The sequence below is a fragment of the Phocoena sinus genome, chromosome 15 (genome assembly GCF_008692025.1).
Source record: "Phocoena sinus isolate mPhoSin1 chromosome 15, mPhoSin1.pri, whole genome shotgun sequence".
Lineage (NCBI taxonomy): Eukaryota > Metazoa > Chordata > Mammalia > Artiodactyla > Phocoenidae > Phocoena > Phocoena sinus.
Genome location: NC_045777.1, coordinates 13,995,972 through 14,019,119, shown reverse-complemented (window position 1 = coordinate 14,019,119; position 23,148 = coordinate 13,995,972). Strand labels below are relative to the sequence as shown.

Here is a 23,148-nt window from a genome sequence, read left to right as displayed (position 1 = left end):
ATCACTCTGCCACGTGTTATTGTTGGTCAGAGTAAGTCACAAGGCCAGTCCAGATTCAAGGGAAAGGGAAAGAGGCCCCACCACCAGATAGAAGAAACAGCATCTATATACAAGATATGAGGAATTCTTAGCAGCCATATTTGAAGGCATCCTACCACATTCTATCTTAAAAACTTCTTACACGTTTCCAGAGTAGCTGGAATGCAGTGTTCCCATGGATTTCTCATTGGAAGGAACTTTTGTCTGGGGCTGCTCCTGTCCTTTTCCTCAGCTTCTTTTCCTAAACACCTACATAAGAAATGGAATTATTGTCGGACCAGGAGAACTTCTATCAGAAAATTGGTAGGACCCTCTCTTTGAGAGTTTTGTTTGACATCAGTGGTGTATGAGGGTTTGGGAATAGCATTGGGGTGTATGTTTAGCTGCTGTAATAAAGACCAAAATTAAAAATGGTTCAACAGGATAACAGTTTATATCTCTCCTACATAACAGTCTGAGTGTAAGCAGCTCTGCAGAGTTCGACACCCAGACCCCTTCCCTCTTGTTGCTCCTCAGTTCCTAGTTGCTCCCCTCTTCCACATGACCCAGGATGGCTCACGCCAAGCTTAGCCCAGCCAGAGGGAAGGGGGACGAGTGGAACAATAGGGCCACACCTTCTTTTTAAGAGCACAACATAGGTGTTGCACATCACACATCTACTCACGTGATGTTGGCCAGCTCTTAGGCACTTGGCCACATCTAGCTGCAGGGAAAGTTGGGAGATGTCAGGACGGCCATGGGCCCCGCTCAAGCTTGCAAGCTTTGTCCCTATGAGAGAGAAGGAAGGGATAAACATTGGGGGCCGTCATCAGGCTCTGACACCTGGGGCTGATGAAGGGAACCAGCACGTGGATATGCCCAAGGACGACAGTGACCTGAGTCTGTCATCATCTCTGCACAGAGCAGTCGTCTACGGCTGCCCACTGGAATTCCCAGCCCTCTCTTGGTATAAACATCCAGTGTGTGAGCTTTGATGGAAGGCTGGTGTTGTGGGTGGATGGGATCCAAGCCCTCCCAGCCAAGTGTGGAGCTAGTGCTGATCTGCTTTTTCTGGACCAGTCATTTCATCTGCTCCGAATGTGTCACTGCAGCCACAAACAGCCCAGCCCAGGGCCAGCCCTGGGCCAGGTTTATAAATGTGCGACTGCTTAAGTGGTAAGACTGGTAAGGCTTCAGTTCAAGAGTTCGGCAGCGGGCTTTTCTGGTGACGCAGTGGTTAAGAATCTGCCTGCCAATACAGGGGACACAGGTTCGAGCCCTGGTCTGGGAAGATCCCACGTGCCGTGAAGCAACTCAGCCTGTGTGCCACAACTGCTGAGCCTGCGCTCTAGAGCCCGCAAGCCACAAGTACTGAGCCACATGCCATGACTACTGAAGGCTACGTGCCTAGAGCCCGTGCTTCACAGCAAGAGAAGCCACTGCAATGAGAAGACTGCATACCGCAACGAAGAGCAGCCTCCGCTTGCTGCAACTAGAGAAAGTCTGCGCACCACAACAAAGACCCAACGCAGCCAAAAGTAAATAAATAAATTTAATTTAAAAAAAAAAAGTTCAGCAGCTTGGTGTGTTCCTCGAGGAAGCTCCGACAGATTTGAGCTGCTGCATGGAAATACGGAACAAGCACAGGCTCCTAATGGAGCTAGCTTGCCACTGACCAGCTGTGCAACCTTAAATCTGTTAGTTAACTTCTCTGAGCTTCACTTTCCTTACTGTTGAGATGGTCGTGGTGGGGTATGATATCTGCTTCCTCCAGGTTATTGTGGAAACAAAACTTAGATAACATTGGGGTAACTTGTCCATTTCTCTAAAATTTTGTCTCTTTTGTATATTTCTCAAAGAATATGATTTTTCTGTTTTTGAAGCTTAAATGTTATATTTAATCTGCTTGAATATCCACTTAGACTGTAAGTTTCTTAAGGACAGGGGCTGTGTCTTATTCCTCATTTTATCCTCAGTGAGTAATTACAAGGTGTGTATTCATGGATGAATGAATGATATGAGGCTTCTGGTCCAGGGGCAGCAAACACAGATGGCCATAGGAAGAGGGCAGGTCACACAAGTGAGTAAAGTGGACTGAGCCGAAGAGAAATTGGGTGACCTCTGCCGCAGTTTTCTCTCTCTTATTTTTGTTAGAGACACGAGTACTATGTTAGTGTCCCATTGGTGCTACAACAAATTACCACAAATTTAGTGGCTTAAAACAACACAGGGACTTCCCTGGTGGCTCAGTGGTTAAAAATCCTCCTGCCAATGCAGGGGACACGGGTTCGATCCCTGGTCCGGGAAGATCCCACATGCCGCAGAGCAGCTAAGCCCATGCGCCACAAGCCTATGCTCTAGAGCCCGTGAACCACAGCTACTGAGCCTGCATGCCACAACTACTGAAGCCCGCGTGCCTAGAGCCCACGCTCCACGACAAGAGAAGCCACCACAATGAGAAGCCCACGCACCACAACGAAGAGTAGCCCCCGCTCTCCGCAACTAGAGAAAGCCCGTGTGCAGCAGCGAAGACCCAATGCAGCCAAAAAATAAGTAAATAAATTTTAAAAAGAAAAAAAGAACAACACAAATTCGTTATCTTTTTGTCTTGAAGGTCAGAATTTTTAAATCCTCCTGGAGGCTCCAGGGGAGAAAACATTCTGTTGCCTTTTCCAGCTTCTAGAGGCAGCTCACATTCCTTGGCTGGTGCCTCCTTACTCCATCTTCAAATTATATTCCTTCAACCTCTGCTTCCATTGTTTTATCTCCTCCCTCAGACCTTCCTGCCTCCCTCTCATTAAGACCCTTGTGATTACATTGGGCTCACTTGACTAATCCAGGATCATCTCTGCATCTCAAGATCCTACATCACATCGGAAAAGTCCCTTTTGCCACATCAAGTAACTTATTCACAGGTTCTGGGGCTTAGGACATAGACATCTTTGGGGGCCATTATTCAACCAACCACAGATACATAGAAACTTTTTTTTTTTAACTGTAGGAAAGATATCAAGCCAAGGATGATAGGATTTATCCTTAGGGTGGGAAGGCAATAGGGAGGGGAGGGGAGTGTGGTTCCATGGAGAACACATGCTCCATCTAAAAGGGGCAGACACTACTCATTTGTAGTGTGAGACTGCATGGCAGAAAGTAGACCCATTTTTCCAGAGCCTCCCTCACTTTTTTGCTCAAACGGAAGTGCAAAATCTGGATTTTTATATGAAATTACTAACCTGTGTTAGTTTTAAAAATATTATGCAGCAGTTGCCTGGCACATATTATGAAATGTCCAGGTTGATAAGCTGACAGAGGACACTGAATTGCTGTACTTGTTTCACCCCATTCTCTCCCAACAGAAGAGAAATAGCAGAAGTGAGAACGATAAGGTTAACGATACTAACAGTGAATGACATTTGTTCCAGCATTTCTGTACCAGATCCAGTTCTCGACACAGTGCACGTATTAATTCATTTAATATTCATGATGACCCTGTAAGGTGGGTATTATCTTCAATACCCATTTTACAGATGGAGAAATTGAGGCACAGAGGAGTTACTTAATTTGCACAGGGTCACCTAGCCAGTAAGTAGCAGATTCAAACTCTGTCAGAATCTGTTCTTTTTATTTTTTAACCTTTCTTTTAAAGTGACTTTACACTTACCGAAAAGTTGCAAAAATAGGACAGAGAGTTCCCGTGTACCCTTCACCCAGCTTCCCCTAATGTGAGTCTTCCAGAACCATAGTTCAGTGATCAAAACCAGGAAATTAACAGGGGCACGGTGCTTTTGAGTGCACTACCGACCTTATTTGAAATTTACCAGTTTTTCCACAAACGGCTGTTTTCTGTTCCAGGATCCCACATTGCATGTAGTTATTTGGTCTCTCCTGGTCCCCAATCTTCAACAGACCTCCAGTCTTTCATGGCCTTGACACTTTGATGAATACCCATCAGGCATTTTTGTCAAATGTCCCTCAATTGGGTTTGTCTAATGTTTTCTCAGGGTTAGATTGCTGTTGTGCATTTGGGACAAGGAGACCACACGCGTGACGTTGTACCCTTAGTGCATCTTATCAGGGCTACAGGATATCAGTCTTTCTTATTAGCCATGATGTTAACTTTGATCAGCAGAGTCCATGACCTATAACCCTTTGGTTTAAATGCTTTCCTTTTGTAGAGAGAAGGGAAAATATAAAATAAACACAAAATATGCAGCGGGACTCATCAGCAGGGCTTATCCATCCCTTGGGCTGACCTAATACGTAGGGTGTGGTTTGTGTGTGAACGCCCTTTTGAGTTTTAAGACAGACTTAAAAACACCCACTAGTGATGGCGGGAGTGGGGTAGAATGACACCCAGATTCTGGGACTTTGGAAATAATTGAAGCTACAAAGATTGGAATTGCTGTCCAGAGAAGGGGAAATAAATCCAGCAGAGATGAAAGCCAAGGTCCACAGCTGCTTGGACCATCAAATCTTTAAAAGCCACGTGAGGTTTTAGGGCAAGGAGTGAATTATGGCTCTTAGGACCCAGGACAAGTCGGCTTTGATCTAAAAGTGGGAGACATCTTAAGGAAAGCTATGGCCTTTGCGTAAGGTATTCCCACATCCTCCTGGGGTACCTTAGATGGACCCACTTGGAATTTACAGGTCTGCGGAAGGAACCTTATTCCTAACGGTAAACACTTAAGAGAGGCAGCTTTGTAAGCAGAGGAGCGGAGCATTCAGGGAAAGCAAACCCAGTACTTCTGTAAAGGGTACCTGAGAAGGATGCACGGTTTTATGAGGCTCTTTGCCCCGTCAAGTCGGACAGATGTAGGATTTGTGAGCTTATGAGGCGTTCAAGGATTGCCGTGGGAGGTCGTTTTGGGGAGCACTTGACCTCTCTATTTGAAAAAGTATCAATTTGGAGAAGGTTGTCTTTACTGCCGGGAAACTTTAGACCAGAGGCCATACTGTGGCTTTTGGATGGCCACCCTGTCACGAACCAGATGTTGGCCTCTGTTTGCCCCAGGGCGAGCCCCTGGCCTCCAGCAGACTTCCCCCTGCTTGCTGAGTGCTGGCTACCAGGGGTTTATAAACACACGTTCTGCGGGGCTTCACCATGGCAAGCCTGGCCACAGCACGTGCGGCTGGCATCACAAAACATGATCAAAACAGCCCAGCAGCGGCCATCTGCTGTCAGGGAATCAGAACCCTGTGTAACAGGTACAACTGGAAGGAAGAGGGGGGAAAGGAATTTTTAGCTAGGTGGAATCAATCACCCACTAAAACTATTAATGAACCTTCCAGGGTGATGGAAATTCCAGCAAGTTGGAGGTGGGAGAACGTTGAGGTGGAGAACAGCAGGCTCCAGAGTCAGACAGTCCTGGGTTTGAGTCCCAGCTCTGCCACTTATAATCTCTTGAGTTATAAACTGTGAGTAGCTTGACCTCTCTGGGCTTGGCTCTCTCACCTCCCGCAAGTCTTTACTTAAAATGCGGAGCCTTCCCTGACCACCCGCTGTACCCCAGCGTTCCCTAGTTCCCGTCCTTGCTTTGGCTGTCTCTAGCTCCTGTCACCATCTAACATATTCTTTCGCACACTTATTCACTTTCAGCCCCTCCTCACTAGGAGGACAGCTCCACGGAGGCAGTGGTTTCCATCATCTTGTCCGTTGCTGTGTCCTTAGTGCTTAGGGTAGACTGGCATATAATAGGTGCTCAGTAAACATTGGTGAAATGATTGAAAAGAGGTCACGTAGAGCCTACGTTCTGTTCTCCTTGTCAGAAGGGGGATAAACTAGGATAGTCACAGTGAGGGACCTAGCGTAGTTCCTGGCACATAGCTCAGTAATCAGAAGGTTATCAGTTTATTCACTTTTTAAATTCATTCAATAAATAACTATTGAATGTTTGTAATGTGTCACGTAAGGTGCTAGGAGCTAAAAATAGTGCCAAAAACAAAACAGCCTTTTTTTTTTTCAAAAATTATTTCCAGCGAGCCCGTCATATACCACCTACTCCTCTAGAAACCGAGCATGATACAGTGAATAAAAGACAAAGTCCCTGCACTCAGGGAGCTTACACCCAAGTAGGAATGAGATAAACAATAAATGTGTGTCTAAAAGCGTAAGATGATTTCAGAGGCTGTCAGTGCTACTGAAAGAAAAAAATCAAAACCAGGGTGATGTGTAAGGTGTGGCTGGAGTGGTAGGTTGGTGGGGACTGCTCTAGCTGGCGTGGTCACGGAATGTCATTTCGGAACTGGCACCTGACTGAGGAGGCAGCCAGCCATGGGGAGGGGTCAGGGCTTCCAGCTGTTGTCCCTGGTCTGGTAACATCGGCCTCACCTGGAAGAGAGTTAGAAATCTCAGGTCTCACCCGGAACCTACCTAATCTACTTTTTTTTTTTTTTTTTTTTTTTTGTTTGTTTTTTGCGGTACGCGGGCCTCTCAGTGCTGTGGCCTCTCCCGTTGCGGAGCACAGGCTCCGGACGCGCAGGCTCAGCGGCCATGGCTCACGGGCCCAGCCGCTCCGCGGCATGTGGGATCTTCCCGGACCGGGGCACGAACCCACGTCCCCTGCATCGGCAGGCGGACTCTCAGCCACCGCGCCACCAGGGAAGCCCCTCATCTACTTTTTAACAGCATCTCTAGGTGATCCCTGTGCACAGTAACATTTGGGCTACGAGAAGGTAGAGGGAGGAGCAAACGCAGACATCCTAAAATGATGTTCTAGATGGCCAGGTGGCTGGAGAGAGGCCAAGGGGGCTATCCTGGTTTGCTAGGGTTGCAGTACAAAGTGCCACAAACTGGGTGGTTTAAAACAACAGAAATGTATTCCCTCACGATTCTGGAGGCCACAAGTCCAATATCAAGGTGTTTGCAGGGTTGGTTCCTTCTGGAGGCTCTGGAGGCTCTGGAGGTTCCTTCTGGAGGGAGAATCTGTTCCTTGCCCCTCTCCCAGCTTCTGGTGGTGGCCAGCAGTCCTTGGCCTTCCTTGGCTTATTGGAGACTCATCACTCCGGTCTCTGCCTCTGTCTTCACAGGGCCTTATTCCCTCTGCAGGTCTGTGTCCAAATTTCTCTCTTCTCATGAGGACACCAGTCATTGGATCAGGGCCCACCCTAATCCAGGATGACCTCATCTTAGCTTGATTACATTTGCAAAGACCCTGTTTCCAAATAAGGTCACATTCATAGGTCCTGGGGCTAGGACTTGAATCGGTCTTTTCGGGGGACACAATTCAACCCACAACAGGGCAGAAAGGTGGAGCGCAGTGAGGTCAGAGAAGTGGTGGGTCACAGAAGGCCCGTGGACATGGTGGAGGGTTATAAATACAAGGGGAAGCCAGGGAGGCTGTACTGATCTGGAAAAGAGCAGCTTTGAGGATAAGGAATTGAACCAGGGTCAGGGCGGATGCAGGAAAATCAGTGAAGAAACTACGCATACCCTGGGCAAAGAGATGATAGAGGCATGGAGGTGGTGGTGGTGAAGATGGAGAAAAATGGATAGCCTTGCAGGGTATTCTAGAGGCCCTATTCACAGAAATGAGTGTTGGTATTTAGATCTATGAGAGGGGGACAGCATCAAAGTTGATGATTCAGTCATTCATCTTTTCTTTCAACAGACATTTTTTACATACCTAGTCAGTGAAGAATGGGTATGTTATCTCTTTTTGGAGGAGGGCAGTCATGTAAATGCCAAGTGCCCTCATGGTGACCAAGTGGCTGCAGCAGCTCCAGCCTTTTTACTGTACAACATCTTGAGATTCCTTGTCATTTGGACCTGCTTAGTTCATATGCACTCCCCTAAAGCAATCATTGTGCTCAGGGGAATGTGATGCACTAATTGGTCCAAGCTGGGTCACATACTCCATTCCTGCCAAATTTCCACCAGGGCAAATATAAGGCATGTCTAACCTTAGTGCCTTCCCTAGGCACTTGATATCTGTGACAATTTCTCTCCCACAATATAACATGTTTCAGAATCTCTGATCTTTTTGGGGTTACCGTTCTCAAGAATCTCTCCAGAGATACTTGGCCCTAAGAATAATGCGTTTGGTCTTGGGATCCATTGTGACCCCCTGATCTGTTTCCACAACACTGAGTGTAGAAGTCACACAGTCAGTCCTTTCCCGTGTTGTACCAGATCAGGCCACTCCCCTGCGTGAAAGCCCGTCTGGGGTTTCCCGTTGCAGTCAGAAATGAATGCCAGTGCCTTGCTGTAACTACCCCCTGCCAAGCCTAGCCTGATTCAGCCCCTGAAGACCCTTCCTGACCTCATCGTGCAGACTGCCCCCCAATCCTCTCCATTTCACTCACACTGGCTTTCTTTTTGTTCTGCCCACCTCAGGGCCTTTACATTTTGCTGTTGCCCCCACCCCAGAGTGCTCTTTCCCCAGCCCTTCACGTGGCTGGCTCTTTCTCATCCATTTAGCTTCTGCTCAACTGCCACCTCCTCTAAGAGGCCCTCCAGCTTTGTCAGTCTTCTACGTAACTGAAATTAACAAATATCAACGTTTTTGTCTAGTGTGTGCTTAGAACAGCCTCACGATTCTGCATCTTTTTGCCATTTGTCACCTAGCACTGCCTGTTGGACATCTTCCCACACTGGCACATGTGGATCTGCGTGTGATTGCTTTCTCCTCATAGCATCATTACCCTTCTTGGCCCCCTTCTCCCCCATCTCTGCTCCGGCATTATTTTGACTCGTGTGGCAGAGACGCAGTGACAGGACAGCCTATCTGAAATGGCATTCTCAGGAATGTGGATTGTTTTATTACCAGTTAAATATGCTTTATGCTACCTGTGAATGAGGCCATTGTGACATTTAGCAACTGATTTGATTAAACACAGATGTGGGCTGGACTCCATGTGGAGCAAAGATGCAGGAGGACAGGCGCTGGGGGCGTGTTTGGATTTTTTAAGATGGCAGAATGGGCTAGCCGACTCGGCATCAGCAAGATGGACATGGGAGCCTCCCTTCCTGGCATATGGATCAAGTGTGGGTCTCAGAGCTGAGAGCTCGATCTGGGTCCCCCCCCCGCCAAAATCCTTTGTTTTCATTTGGGATCTGCTGTTCGGCCCTATCCAAATTGTTTTGTTTTGTTTTTTTAACTTTCCTTGGATGTTTTCATTCCCCTGAATATTTTTTAAATGGTGGACCAGTGAAATACTAGCATTGTTGATACCTCCGGCGGTGATTATGAACATGCAGAGAGTAGTAATCCCAGCTACCATTTACTGAACACTTACTCTGTGCTGGGCTCTGCCTTTCATAAGCCTTATCTCACAGAATCCTCATAATAAATCAGATAAACTGTGCTCAGTTCCATTTTACAGGTGAGGAAACTGAGGCTTAGAAATTTCAACCACTTTTCCATAGTCACCAGGGCAAATAATCAATTACATATGGATTTGCTGTTGTCGTCCACCCCTTCCAGGCTCTTAGATCCAAGAAGACGGGACCCAGCTCTTTCTCAAGATAGAAATCTTGGCACATACGAGGCACTGAGCAAATATTTATTGAATAAATGAATGAATGCCTGGATGCGTGAACACAGTAGGTAAAGGGCGGGGCCAGGGCTTGCCAGGTCTTTGCCTTCACCACTTTGGATTCTGGGTAAAGAAAAGAAGCAGAAAATCGACCTATGAAGAGCTGTGCTTTGTCCCTTTTTGGAACCTGGGCCATGGCTGGGGTACTTGAGTGGGTGGGGTTTTGCCATGGGCTCACCTCTCTCTACTTGTGGTTCTTCTCTGTTATACATTATCTGCTGACGACTTTTTATATCACCCCCCTCCCCCAATTGCATATCCAGACCTTTTTCACTTGCAGTCCTGGTATGTTTTTTGTTTGTTTGTTTTGGGTTTTTTTGTTGTTGTTGTTGTTTTTGCGGTACGCGGGCCTCTCACTGTTGTGGCCTCTCCCGTTGCGGAGCACAGGCTCCGGACGCGCAGGCTCAGCGGCCATGGCTCACGGGCCCAGCCGCTCCGCGGCATGTGGGATCTTCCCAGACTGGGGCACGAACCCGCGTCCCCTGCATCGGCAGGTGGACTCCCAACCACTGCGCCACCAGAGAAGCCCCCTGCTATGTTTTCTTCAACTTTATTTGAATAGTGGCAGCAGTCAGACTTAATTGCTGAACAGGTACCTGTTTTTGAGTGTCACTGCGGACCTAGTCGAGTAGGTCCCTTTGTTGTAGGGAAAGAAATTGTAGGATGGATTCCAAAGCAAGTAATGTTGATGAGGGGATGCTTGTTCATTGGGATTATCCGTGAGATAATGGTGACCTCCTGTTCCTTTGCTTGGGATGGCATGTCAGACCTATGGGTGCCAGTGAAATCAGGATGGCAGCGACCTGTGCTATTTCCACAGCTGCTTGGAAGGCGGGGCTGCACACAGGCTGGGAGCCTGGGCTTTGGAGTCAGGCTGACCTGGTCTTGAACCCTGCTCTGTCACTTCCTAATAGGACCTCCTTCTTAGGGTTGTGATGGAAATTTTTAAAGATAATGCATGTAAAATGACCAGCCCTGGGGAAGGTCATAAATGCTCAATAAATGGAGGCCATTATTATTATTAGTCCAGCTGCTAACGTCAGTAACTGAAGTTTCTAAGGGCTTAGATTAAGTTAAAGCTGAGCTTGGCCCAGGAGAGGGAGGAGAGGTTTTCATTGGTGACTGTCACCATCTCCTTAAAAAGGAAATCCAGAAGGCAACAAGCGCAAGAAGGGATGTGCGGAGTCACCAGTAATCAGAGAAATGGGAATTAAGGCAGTAAATGAGATAACATGTTGGTCCTAGTAGGACAGCAAAGATTAGCAAGTGTGATGATGCCAACTGCTGGTGGGGATGCGGGGGTAGGGGACCCGACGCCACTGCCGGTGGGAAGATGCACCGGGCAGCTGCGCCGAGAGCACTCACTCAGCCCTTAGGGAAACTCTGTTCTGTTTGACCTTGGGACCCAGCAGTCCCACTCATGGGGATACATCCCGAGTAAACGCACACACAGGCCACGAGGGAAGAGGTCCAAGGATGTTCACAGCAGCCTTGTTTGTGGTGGGCGGAGATGAAGGTATCCCAGGTCCTCTCTCGGATGGAGGAGGGAGCAGGAGAGATATGGAGAAAGCGCACGAGGGAAGGCTGGGCAGCTGCCAGCACGACAGGCAAGATGTACCCACAGTCACAAAGGTAAGAACCTAACGCTGGGTGAAAAAAACTGAGAAATGCAACACACAGAATTTACAGAAATTATACCTGCCCACAAAACACTAGTGCACTTTTCGCAAGAACACAGAAACAAAAGGATATGCACAAACACACACCTGTGGAGTGACAGAGAGTGGCCGGAAACAAATTTTTAAAAAGAGAGATCTTGGGTGCACTCATGAGGAAAAGGTGCGACGAACTTGAATGAGCTCATCAGCACCTGACCTTTTGCAGGATGGCAAAAGAGGATGCTGTCCACACAGGTTCTCTGACGTTGGTGGAGGCATGGTTCCAGGGACATAAAGAATTCCTCGGTGCCTTGTATAGTGGGTATGAATCTCAGTCTGCGAGCTTAAGGGGCTTAAAAAATAGAACTGACTTTATTTTCAGCATGTCAACAGGATTTGTATTTTGAGCCACCATTCCCCTGGGCTGGTAAGAACGTTTTATCTTAGTGTTTCAGGGCTTTCCCCAAACTTTCCAGAATTTTGACCATGGTTCCAGAATCTTACCTAGTGCCAGTGTGTTGTGGGAGCAGGGTCCCATCCCGTCTTCCATCACTGGGGCCCAGGCTGCTGCTGGGTCGTCCACTGTCTTGGTCCATGTGGCCCTTTTGGGTCTGGGGCTCTTCAGCCTTGTGTCTTTGCCACATCGTGGGCACAGGAATCTTATTGCTCTGTCTTCCTAGACCAGAGATCACAAACTGAAAACCCATAGGCCTCACCCACCCTGCAGTCATGTTTTTGTTTGTTTTATTTTGTTTTGTTTTTGTTTTGTCCAACTACTTTGTTGCCTACATTTAAAAATTGGGACATTTTATATACAAATCCAGATTTCTGATTTGTTTGGAAAAATAAGAAGCCCTGGCTACATTCGACTCACATTTCTAGGTGACAAGGGTCAGCGGGAGTTAAGTAGTATTGTATCAGTTAGGAATGCTTTGGGCTACAAGGAACAAAAAGCCCAACTCCCACCAGCTTAAACCATAGTGGTACTTACAGTGTATTTAACAAGTCTAAACCCCCAAGGTTGTTTGTCAGCTCAATTTTATCTTCAAGGACCAAGTTCTTTTCATCCTTTTACTCCTTCTGTTTTAGCACGTGGGCTTTTTGCTTTTATGTTTGTGACCTCCTGTTCCAAGATGGCTGCTGTAACTCCAGACGTTACATCCTCACATAATCCAGGGGAAGATCCAGCAGAGGAACAAAAGAAAAGTCTCTCCCAGAAGCCCCCTTGGCCAGAGCTAGATTTCATAGCCGTCCTGAAGCTGCCAGGCAGAAAGGAATTGGGAGTGCTTCCTGGGGAACCAAATGGTGTCTGCCACAAACTGCTACCCTCTTAGATGGAAACTGTGCATTCCAGTTGGCCACAGTCCACACCACCCCCTCTTGTTCCCCGACACCAAAACTGTAGGTCAGTCACCATTTTTCACTGTGTCTGCACCAGCTCCTCTGGCCTCCTTCCCCTGCTGGGCCTGTAAGGTTTTGAGTGCTGCCGACCTTCAACTCAGCACACACAGCCACTTCTGATTTGGGGGTCTCGCTGCTTTCTCAGCAGCTGTAGGCGGGTGCAGAGAATAGAATCCCTCTGCCCCACGACTCCCACTCATCCTCATTCTCCTGTTCCACTCACTCTTTTCCCTTCCCTCTCGCTCTGCCCTGTTTCTCTAACCAGGAGAATTGCATCCCCCTCCCCCCTCCGCCCCACACCTGGAGAAAAGCCTTCTTTCCTTCTATTTCTTACCTACCTCAACCTCATTCTTAGTTGGCCTGCCAAGTGGGGTCAGTCCACAGACTTGCTGGCCTGTAATAACATAAATACGGGACTGGAGTGAGAAACTTTCACAGTGATTCGCTATTGCCCCAGCATTCAAGCACGTGTTCGTAGACTCATCTCCTAGCACAGGGTGTAGAGCAGTTTTGGAGCTGTCGAATCACACCATGAATTGTCACATCTTCTTCCCCAAAAGGTTAGGCATTTAAAAACCAGTCCTTTACAGAGAGTTCAAGAAGCATTAGCCTGCATGTCAAATCCTCCCAGACTCTGGAGCCTACACGTTGGATCAGAAGAGCCGAGATAACTCATTTCTGCTACATCTTTCTTCTTCTTCTGCCCATGCTGTGCATCCAGTGTCAGGGTCCATGACCTTGGTGTGACCATCTGGGAGGAGAAGTCCCAAAGTGTATCAGAGCGTGGCCCTGACACGCTTGCCTTCCCCCTCTGAACCCGGATTTGCTTTCCACCTCTCCCTTGTGATTGCGTGGTGAGAGCTACCCGGTGGAGGAAGGAAGAGTGGAATTAAAGCATCCATGTCAGACACACCTCAGGAGCGGTTTCTCAGTGCGAAAGTTGAGGAGAAACACGCAGAAAGTTCACACCTCTCCGCATTTTCTTTTGTATCTCTCCATTAAACATATCCCTGTAGATATGATTTCTGATTGCCTAATCCACCATGTAGAATGTGCTCTGGAATGTCACAGGCCACTCCGAAGTGCCCTCTCGATACATTGCGGGTAGGTCTCCCGTATCACAGGCAGGCACCAGCTCTTTTATGCAGTTAATTTGGGCAAGCAAGAAGGCTCAGTATCGTGTGTAAGAATCACACCATAAACATGTTCGCTTCCCAATTTACACAGAGTGTAATTAAGGGAACCCGGTTCTCCTCTTGACAGCTGTAATAAAGGAAGGACGGATCTCTTTGAACTGACAACATTTGAAAGATCCCAGATCTCACCCATATTGTAAGCAGCCCCTGCGTGCGAGAGCTGTCTGGTGATCTCAGAAAGTGGTGCGGAAAAAAAAAAAAAGAAAGAAAGTGGTGCGAGTTGCCTGGGGGGTGGGACCAGCTTGTCTGACCTTCGTTCAGAAGAACCTTCTGCGGAGAATCTTGGCAGCCTGGTTATGATGGAGCCATAATACTGCCAACAAAGGGAAAGAAAATGTGAAAAGGGAACACGAGGTTGGTCCCAAGGAGGGTAGGGACAAGAATTTCTCCCTGAAATCGGGGTGGGTGGAAGGAATGAGACTCAGATATCACCTCTTCTCTCAGGGCTCGAGGTGGGGAGTGTCCAGGGCTGTGGCCGAGGCGGGTGTCATCATGTTTCTGGGCCCCTCTGTACCCTTCCTTCCTTTACTGCTGCCTGGGAGATGGGCTGTAGAGACAATATTGGGAGGTAGCAGAAGCAGCAGTTTTGTTTTGTTTTTAACTGAGATAAAATTCACAGAACTTAGAGTTAAACCATTGACCATTTTAAAGCATACAGTTCAGTGGTGGTTAGTGCATTCACAATGTTGGGTAACCACCACCTCCATCTAATTCCAAGACATTTCCTCACCCCAAAAGGAAACCCCATACCCATGCAGCTCTCAATCCCAGTTCCCCCTTCCCCACAAGCCGCTGGCAACCAGTAATCTACTTTCTGTATCGATGGATTTGCCTCTTCTGAACATTTCATATAAATCGGATCGTAGAATATGTGGCCTTTGGTGTATGGCTTCTTCCACTTAGCATAATGTTTTTGAGATTCATCCATGTTTTAGCATGTACTTCATTCCTTTTTATAGCCAAATAATGTTCCATTGAATAGATATGCCACATTTTGTTTATTCTTTCATCAGTTGATGGACATTGGGTTGTTTCCACCTTTTGGCAATTGAGAATAGAACAAGTAGAACAAGTTTTTGTTTGAACACCTGTTTTCAGTTCTTTGGGGCACATACCCAGGAGTGGAATTGCTGGATCATATAGTAATTCTATGTTTAACTGTGTGAGGCATCTTCAGACTTTTCCACAGTGGCTTCACCATTTTATATTCCCACCAATAATGTACGAGGCTTCAAATTTCTTCACAACCTGGCCAACTCTTGTTATTTTCTGCTTTGTGTTTTGGGGGGTTTTTTATGGTCAACCTAGTAGATGTGAAGGAGCAGCAGTTTTCAGCTCAGATGTGGTTGGGCAAGCCATGGAACTCTTCCAACACTGAGTTTCTGTAAACTGAATAACAATTTCTACCGTGGAGGGTGAACAGCAGCATTAAACAGGTCACTATATATAACAGCATCCAATTCTGGGAATGTCTTTACTTGATACAGAGTGCCACCTCCAGGTGCTGTATCACCCAGTACTTCACATACTCTCTGGGGTGAAGGACCAGGGTTTTTTCCTTAATTTAGTGTAAAACACAATAAAAATGAATCACTAGAACATCCATTCTCGATGGGGAAGTTAGGACCCAAAGGTGACAAAAATTGGTTCTCAGAGCGGCAAAAACATCTTCCTCTTTTTGTGTTAAGCACACCTATATATAAGTATTTAAATATAAATATATATTAAGTATTAAATATATATTAAGATAAACATAGTAAAGTATAAGAGATAAACAGATATGTAGTATATCTGTAATATTAAAATTTTATAGAGGGAGGGGAGATTGGAGGAATCTAAAAAGGATGGGGGGGAGGGGAGTGGCAATAATGAAAAAAAGATTGAGAAACAATAGAACTTAAAGATGCAAATTATAAGCCCTGATTTTTTATTATCAGATTCAGCAGACAGTTCTACACACTGGCTCTCAATTTTTGTATTTATCTCATCACCAGCTGGTAATTAGCAGCTTCTGGGCAGGCCCCAGTCCTCAGTCCACATTCCAGTAAGGCTGCACTCATACATCACTGTGTTTTGATCTGTCTGGAATTATCTCAACTCCTTGTGTATCTCTTCACTCAGCGGTGTTCTGTCTGTCCTCTCCGAACGTGTCAACCCTTGCTTATTGTACTAGAAAAGTGCCTGACACAGTAATATTTGGTACATCACTTGGAAATGATTGTTGAACGAATGAATGACCATCCACTTAAAAATCGTTTTACTGAGGGACTTCCCTAGTGGTCCAGTGGTTAAGAATCTGCTTTCCAATGCAGGGGACGCAGGTTCTATCCCTGGTTGGGGAACTAAGATCCCGCTTGCTGCGGGGCAGCTAAGCCCATGAGCTCTAGAGCCTACACACCACAGCTGCTGAGCCCGCACGCTCTGGAGCCCCTGCACCACAACTAAAGAGAAGACTGGCCGTAACAAAGATCCCGCATGCCACAACAAAGATCCTGCATGCCACAACTAAGACCCAACACAGCCCAATAAATAAATAAATATTTTAAAGAAAAAAAAAATGAAAAAAACAAATATTTCTTAAAAAAAAATTGTTTTACTGAGCCAGGCAGTGAAAGTCTACTTTTACTTAAAACCCAAGAAAACCAGTCAACCAAAGAAAAAGCTGATATGACACACAAAATTACAATGTCTTCAATAAGAAAGAAGGGCATTTCTTTCTCACCTAAAAGTCCAAACTGATGTGATGGTTCTGGTCTGCAAATGTGGCAGGGGTCCAAGCTCCTATGTCTAGTTGCTCAGCTCTGTGGTCCAAGATAGCTCCATTCCCAGGAAAGGAAGAACCTGCCTCTGCCCTTTAAGGGCACAACCAGGAAGTTGCACACACATTACTTAATCCCTCTTCCCTTCTCTAGAACTCATCACATAGCCACACCAGCCACAAGGGAAGCTGGGAAATGTAGTGCTTATTCTAATTGGCCATGTGTGCAGGTTGAAAGCAGAGATTCTATTAATATGAGAGAGAAGGAATGAATGGATTTTGGAGGGGCCCCTAGCAGGAGCTGCCACCATCATCACCTTAAGAGAGGATGTTTTCCTCATCTCGCCCTTGCCTTCCCCAGCCCTCACCAGGCCTTCCACCAGGCTGATGGAGGCAAGAGGTCAGCGTTTAACATTGCAGCTCCAGGTGGGTCCATTTGCAAACCACATGCGTGGCACGAGATTTCTGGGACCACGTGCCCCCTTCCTCAGTGTCCTCTCTGGCATGGGAGGGCTCTCTCACTGCAGGGGTTCTGGGACTGCCCTCAGCACCCTGCAGTTTGTCCAGCTGTCCATTCTTCTCATGCCCCTGGGTCATAAAGTGAAAACAAACAAGAGGCCATTTTGGAGAAAGAATACCAAGGGACAAGACTGTGGCCTGTTTATTTCCAAACCTGCCTTATATCGTTATTCAGAAGGTTGCCATAAAAGAAAAGAGAAATCAGGAGAGAAAACACTGCATCCAGAAGTGACTTCCTAAGGCAGGCATGTTCCTATGATTTAGCAGGTAGAGTTGCCATGGTAACCAGGACCCCAAAAATGACTTTGAATGGAATAGGGTGGCCTAGACTTTCTGCCAGATGTGGTGTCTGGACAGGCCATTGAGGAACGAATGGGATTCCAGCACATCATGCCATACTAGTGTGGACAGATTCTCTGATTTCTATGTCTTAGATAGGCCTCCATGTGTTACCAAGTCCAAGCTCACTCTGCTCGCCACACGACAGACCAGTAAATCGGGAGACAAGGCGTTGGGGCAAGGAGTAGCGACTTTATTCGGAAAGCCGGCAGACGGAGAAGATGGCGGACTAGTGTCCCCAAAAACCATCTGATTGCGGTCTGGATGCCAGTTTCTTTCATAGAACAGAGAGAGCGGGGAGGAGGTGAGAAAGTAAAGTAAAAAGGCCGTTAGTCTTGCAAAATATCTCCTGGCTTGGCCAGTATTGGCGAGGGGATGTGTTAATTTCTTCTTTTCTGCAGCCATCCACAGGTGGGCAGGGTCAGATTGTCTCCCTATGAGCCGAACAAAGACCCTTTAGTTTAGTATTCAGGCAGAGGGGCAGGGTTCCCTGAGGCAGATTATAATAACAAAAGCAACGAAAAGCAAAGGTTACAGTAAAAGAAACAGATCCAACATGGAGTCAGATTTTGCTCTTCTCTGTTACGCACATAATGGAGATCAGGAGGGGCTGCCCAGGTGTGGCGGCGTTCCTGGTTCTTGCTCTCTTCACCTGGCTCACTCCTACTCATCCTCCAGAGATTAGTTTAGACGTCATTTCCTCCAGAAAGCCTTCCCTGGCTCCACCCCTCACCAGCTGGCATTTCGGAACCCTTCCCTGTGCCCCCCAGGCTCCCAGTGAAAGCGCTTACTGGCAGCTTACCTCTCCGCTGCCTTCCCAGTGCCCAGGACATAATCCCCCTCACCTCTGGATAAGGATATGGTTAGTTTATTTTGTCAATTTGACTTTAGAACCATTTCAGTGTTTTCTATAATTATAAAACACATTGGAAAAAGTAATTCCTAAAATTTAATAGCAAACCGTTATGAACCTAGTATATTGAGTTACTGGTATAACCTCTTGGAGAAGAGACTTTATTTACCCAAGCAATCTTGGAAAAGAAAAACAAAGTTAGAGAACTTACACTAGCTGGTTTCAAAACTTGCTATAAAGCTACAGTAATCAAGACAGGATTAAGGACCTACTGTGTAGCACAGGGAACTCTGCTCAATATTCTGTAATAACCTAAGTTATTATTCTGTTCCCCCTTAAGTGGGAAAAGAATTTGAAAAAAATAGATACGTGTATATGTATAACTGAATCACTTTGCTGTACACCGGAAAGTAACACAACATTGTTAATCAACTGTGCTCCAATATAAAATAAAAATTTTTTAAAAAGACAGGATGGAATTCGTATAGGATAGATATCTCAGTGGAAAAGAATAGAGTCCAGAGATAAACTCTCACATCTATTGTCAATTAACTTTTAAAAATTTTATTGAAGTATAGTTGATTTACAATGTTGTGTTAATTTCTGCTGTATAGCAAAGTGACTCAGTTATGTATATACATATTATTTTTCATATTCTTTTCCATTATGGTTTATCACAGGATGTTGAATATAGTTCCCTGTGCTGTACAGTAGGGCCTTGTTGTTTATCAATTCTGTATATTGTCAATTAATTTTTGATAAAGGTTTCAAGTAATTCAGTGAGGGAAAGGATAAATTTTTACGGTTGTGTTGGAACAACTGGATAGCCATGTGCAAAAAGATTAATTTAGACCCTTACCTCACACTGTACACAAAAATTAACTTACCTTATATCATAGACCTAAATGTAAGACCCAAAACTATAAAATTTCTAGAAGAAAACATAAGAAAGAATCTTTATGACCTTGGGTTAGGCAGCAAAAGCAAGATTCATGATAAAAAATTGGTAACTAAAACTTTTGCTTTGCTTTTCAACAGACACCATTAAGAAAATGAAAAGACAAGCTACAGACTGGGAGATAATATTTGTAAATTGTATGTCTGATAAAGAACTTGTTTCCAGAACATATAAGGAACTCTTACAATTCACTGTTAAGAGGAGAAGCCCAACTTTTTTTTAAGTGGGAAAAAGATTTGAGTGGACCTTCATCAAAGAAGAGGCATAACTGATAAACACATGAAAAGATGCCCAACATGGTTATTCATTAGAGAAACGCTACTGAAAGCCAAAATGAGATACCACTGCACACCTACTAGAATGGCTACAGTCACAAAGACTGAACATACCAAGTGCTGGAAAACTGGAACTCTCTTCCATTGCTGGTGGGAATATAAAACACACATTGCTGGTAGGAATGGAGAGGGGCACTGACACGTTGGAAGACAGTTTGGCCATTTTTTTTTTTTTTTTTTTTGGCTGTGCCACGCAGCTTGTAAGATCTTATTTCCCTGACTGGGGATTGAACCTGGGCCCTCAGCAGTGAAAGTGCGGAGTCCTAACCACTGGACTGCCAGGGAATTCCCTTTTTTGTTTGTTTGGGGTTTTTTTGGGTTTTGTTTTTTTGTGTTTTGGGTTTTTTTTTTAGTTTGGCCATTTCTTAAAAAGTGAAATAGACTCTTACCACGTGACTCCACAATCTTACTCCTAGGGATGCTCCCAAGAGAAATGGAAACATATATCCACACATGACTTGTATGCAAATAATTATAGCAGCATTATCCATAAGAGCCAAAAATGGGATGTGGTCCATCCATAGCATGGAATACTGTTCAGCAATAAAAAGGAATAAATTACTAATGTATATTACAACACGGATGAACTTCTAAAGCACGATGCTAAGGGAAAGAGGCCAGACACAAATATATGTTGTAATGATCCTGTTTCTAAGAAATATCTAGAAAAGGCAAACTCTAGAATAAGCAACAGGTGAACTGCTGCCTGAGGCTGGGGCTGGGAGTGGGGGTTGACTACAGACAGGCAGAGGGCACTTTGGGGGTGATGGAAATGTTCTAAAACGGCATCGTGGTGATGGCTGCACAATTACAGCGATTTACTTTAAAAAGTGACATTTTTACCATGGAGGAATTGTATAGTATATAAATGGTATAGTATATAATGGTATAGTATTATATCCCAGAAAACAGTTCTAAAAAGAAGCAGCAATGACAGTCTAGAGTCACGTTGGAAACGCAGACTTGAGCCAGACTGCCCAGGTTCCAGCCCCAGCGGCTGTCACTCACTATCTCTGTTGCCTTGAGCACGCTACTTAACCTTTTTCTCCGCTCACTTTCCCCACGAGAAGCCCTGACACACGAGCTCACTGCTGTTATTGCTGTCACCGCCCTCTTCTTTCTCCGGGCTCCTGCTCCATTGACCCTTTTGCTCTTTCTTTAACCTGTCAAGCTAATCCCTACCTCAGGGTCTTTGACCTCAGTGTCTGTGAATGCTCTTCCCCCAGGATGTTTCCATCACTGGCTTCCTCTTATCATTCCTGGCTCAGCTCAAATGTCATCTCAGAGGTCTTCCCTGACCACCCTACCTGAAATGACACCACACTCATTCATTCATTTACTCATTCATTCACTAAGTAGCATCTTCTAGTAGTAGTAGTAATAGTAGTAGTAGTATCACTTTTATCCCCATTTTACAGGTGGGACAACTGAAGCTCAACGAGGAGAAGTCATTACACTCATTCATTTAATTCAAAACATAATTATTACCACCTTACATTCTTTAGAATGGCTACAATTAAAAAAAACAGAAAATAAGTGTTGGCAAGGATGTGGAGAAATTAGAACCCTTGCTCACTGCTGGTGGGAATGTAAAATGATGCAACCACTGTGGAAAAACAGTATGGCGGGTCCTCAAAAAGTTAAAAATAGAATTGCCAAATGACCCAGCAATTCTACTTCTGCGTATATACCCCAAAGAATTGAAAGCAGGGTCTCAAAGAGACATTTGTATACTTGTGTTCATGGCAACATTATTCACAACAGCAAAAAGGTAAGAGCAAACCAGTGGCCATCAGCAGATGAATGGATAAAAATGGGATGTATATACACTATGAAATACTATTCAGCCTTAAAAAGGAGGGAAATTCTGACACGTGCTGTAACATGGATGAACCTTGAAGACGTTATACAAAGTAAAATAAGCCAGTCACAAAAGGATCGATACTGTATGACTCCACTTATATGAGTTCCCTAGGGTAGCCAGATTCATAGAAACAGCAAGTAGAATGGTGGTTGCTAGGGGCTGAGGGGAGGGGGTAAAATGGGACTTACTGTTTAATGGGCACATGGTTCTAGTTTTGCCGGATGGAAAAGGTTCTCGAGATGGATGGTGGTGACGGTTGCACAACGTCGTGAATGTACTTAATGCCACTTAATACACTTAAAAGTGGTTAAAATGATAAAAAATAGACAAACAGCAAGGTCCTACTGTACAGCACAGGGAACTGTATTCAACATCTTGTAATAAGCTATCATGGAAAAGAATCTGAAAAAGAATAGATACATATATGTATAACTGAATCATTTTGCTGTACACCTAAAACTAACACAACATTGTAAATTAACTATACTTCAGTTTTTTTAAAAAATGGTTAAAAGGGTAAATTTCATGTTATGTACATTTACAATTTTTTTAAATAAATAAGTTTTAAAACATAATTATCGAGTACCAGAAACTGTGTTGGGTGCACTCTCATTTATTTCTCACCAGAATCCTTTGAAGGTGTTATTTATATTTTATTCATTAATATTATTAATTTATTATTAATTAAAATATTATTCACATTGTTCATTAATTCGTTGAGAGAACTGAGGTTCAGAGAGGTTGCCAGAGTCACAGGTTGCATCCCAACCTGTCGGAGGACCTCAAAGACCCCACCTTTCTGCTGTGTCTTTCTCCTCCATGTCCCTCTCTGACTGTAAAAAACCTCATCTGTCCCTCCTTCCTGCAGGCACAGCAGGGATCTATCAAGGAGCAAATGGACTGACCAACGCAGCTGGCTTTGGAACTGTGCACCAGGTAGGCAGAGCTCCCCACCCTTAAGTAGTCCCCTTAAATCCAGGTACACAGAGAGCCCCCTTGTACCTATGAGCCCTACCAGAAACCGTGTCTCTGATTCCCTGGATTTGGAGAACACAGGGGCCAGACTGTACCAACAGCCGTTGGAAAGATACAGTGTAGAGGCAGAGAAATTGGAATTGCTGGCAGATTTCCAAGATGACATGGACTGCGTTATATGTTCCATCTTGATCTGAGTCTAAGACACCCATTGACTGTTGAATCTGGGATGGATGGATGCAATAACCTGGGGTCTTTCACCAGACCCCAAGCTTCTCCAGGGTGAAATTATATCTTCTTCGCCTCTGCGTCCCAGTGTCGAGTGCCCGACAGAGTGGGAGCTTTATAAATCCTTGTTAGATTCAATTTAGTCAGCACTGTGAAGATGGATGGATGCTGGCTAATAGTCTGAGTCTCTTGGTTTCACTTAGAGAGTGAATTAAGAATTAACCCACTAAAGGTGGACGGGAACTCTGTGCACTATTGGTGCACCTTTCCTGTAAGAACCTTCCGTGAGCTGCTTGCAGGGTGGAGAAGCACTGCTTTGTGGTGGGGCTGAACATTTGAAACAATGACTGTTGTCAGGGAGTTGGACGATCTGGTCGGTTTAAGCAAAGCTTGATAAAGAAGATTGGCATTCTTCGATTTCATCTCCAGGACTCCCTCACGGGAGATTCTGGATCCCTAATGCTGTGTAGGCACTACTGTGTTTGCACAACACCCCCTCCCCCACCGTGAAC

General features: G+C 45.4%; 1 protein-coding gene across 2 annotated transcripts in view; it reads left to right on the top strand.

Moving 5' to 3' along the window:
* EYA2 (EYA transcriptional coactivator and phosphatase 2) overlaps window positions 1-23,148 on the top strand; it is a 256,403-nt gene that overhangs the window by 142,650 nt on the left and 90,605 nt on the right. For both annotated transcript variants that reach the window (XM_032606781.1, XM_032606780.1), the window contains exon 6: window positions 22,302-22,369. In XM_032606781.1, the coding sequence (XP_032462672.1) occupies window positions 22,302-22,369 (68 nt within the window). The remainder of the gene's footprint in view (window positions 1-22,301; window positions 22,370-23,148) is intronic.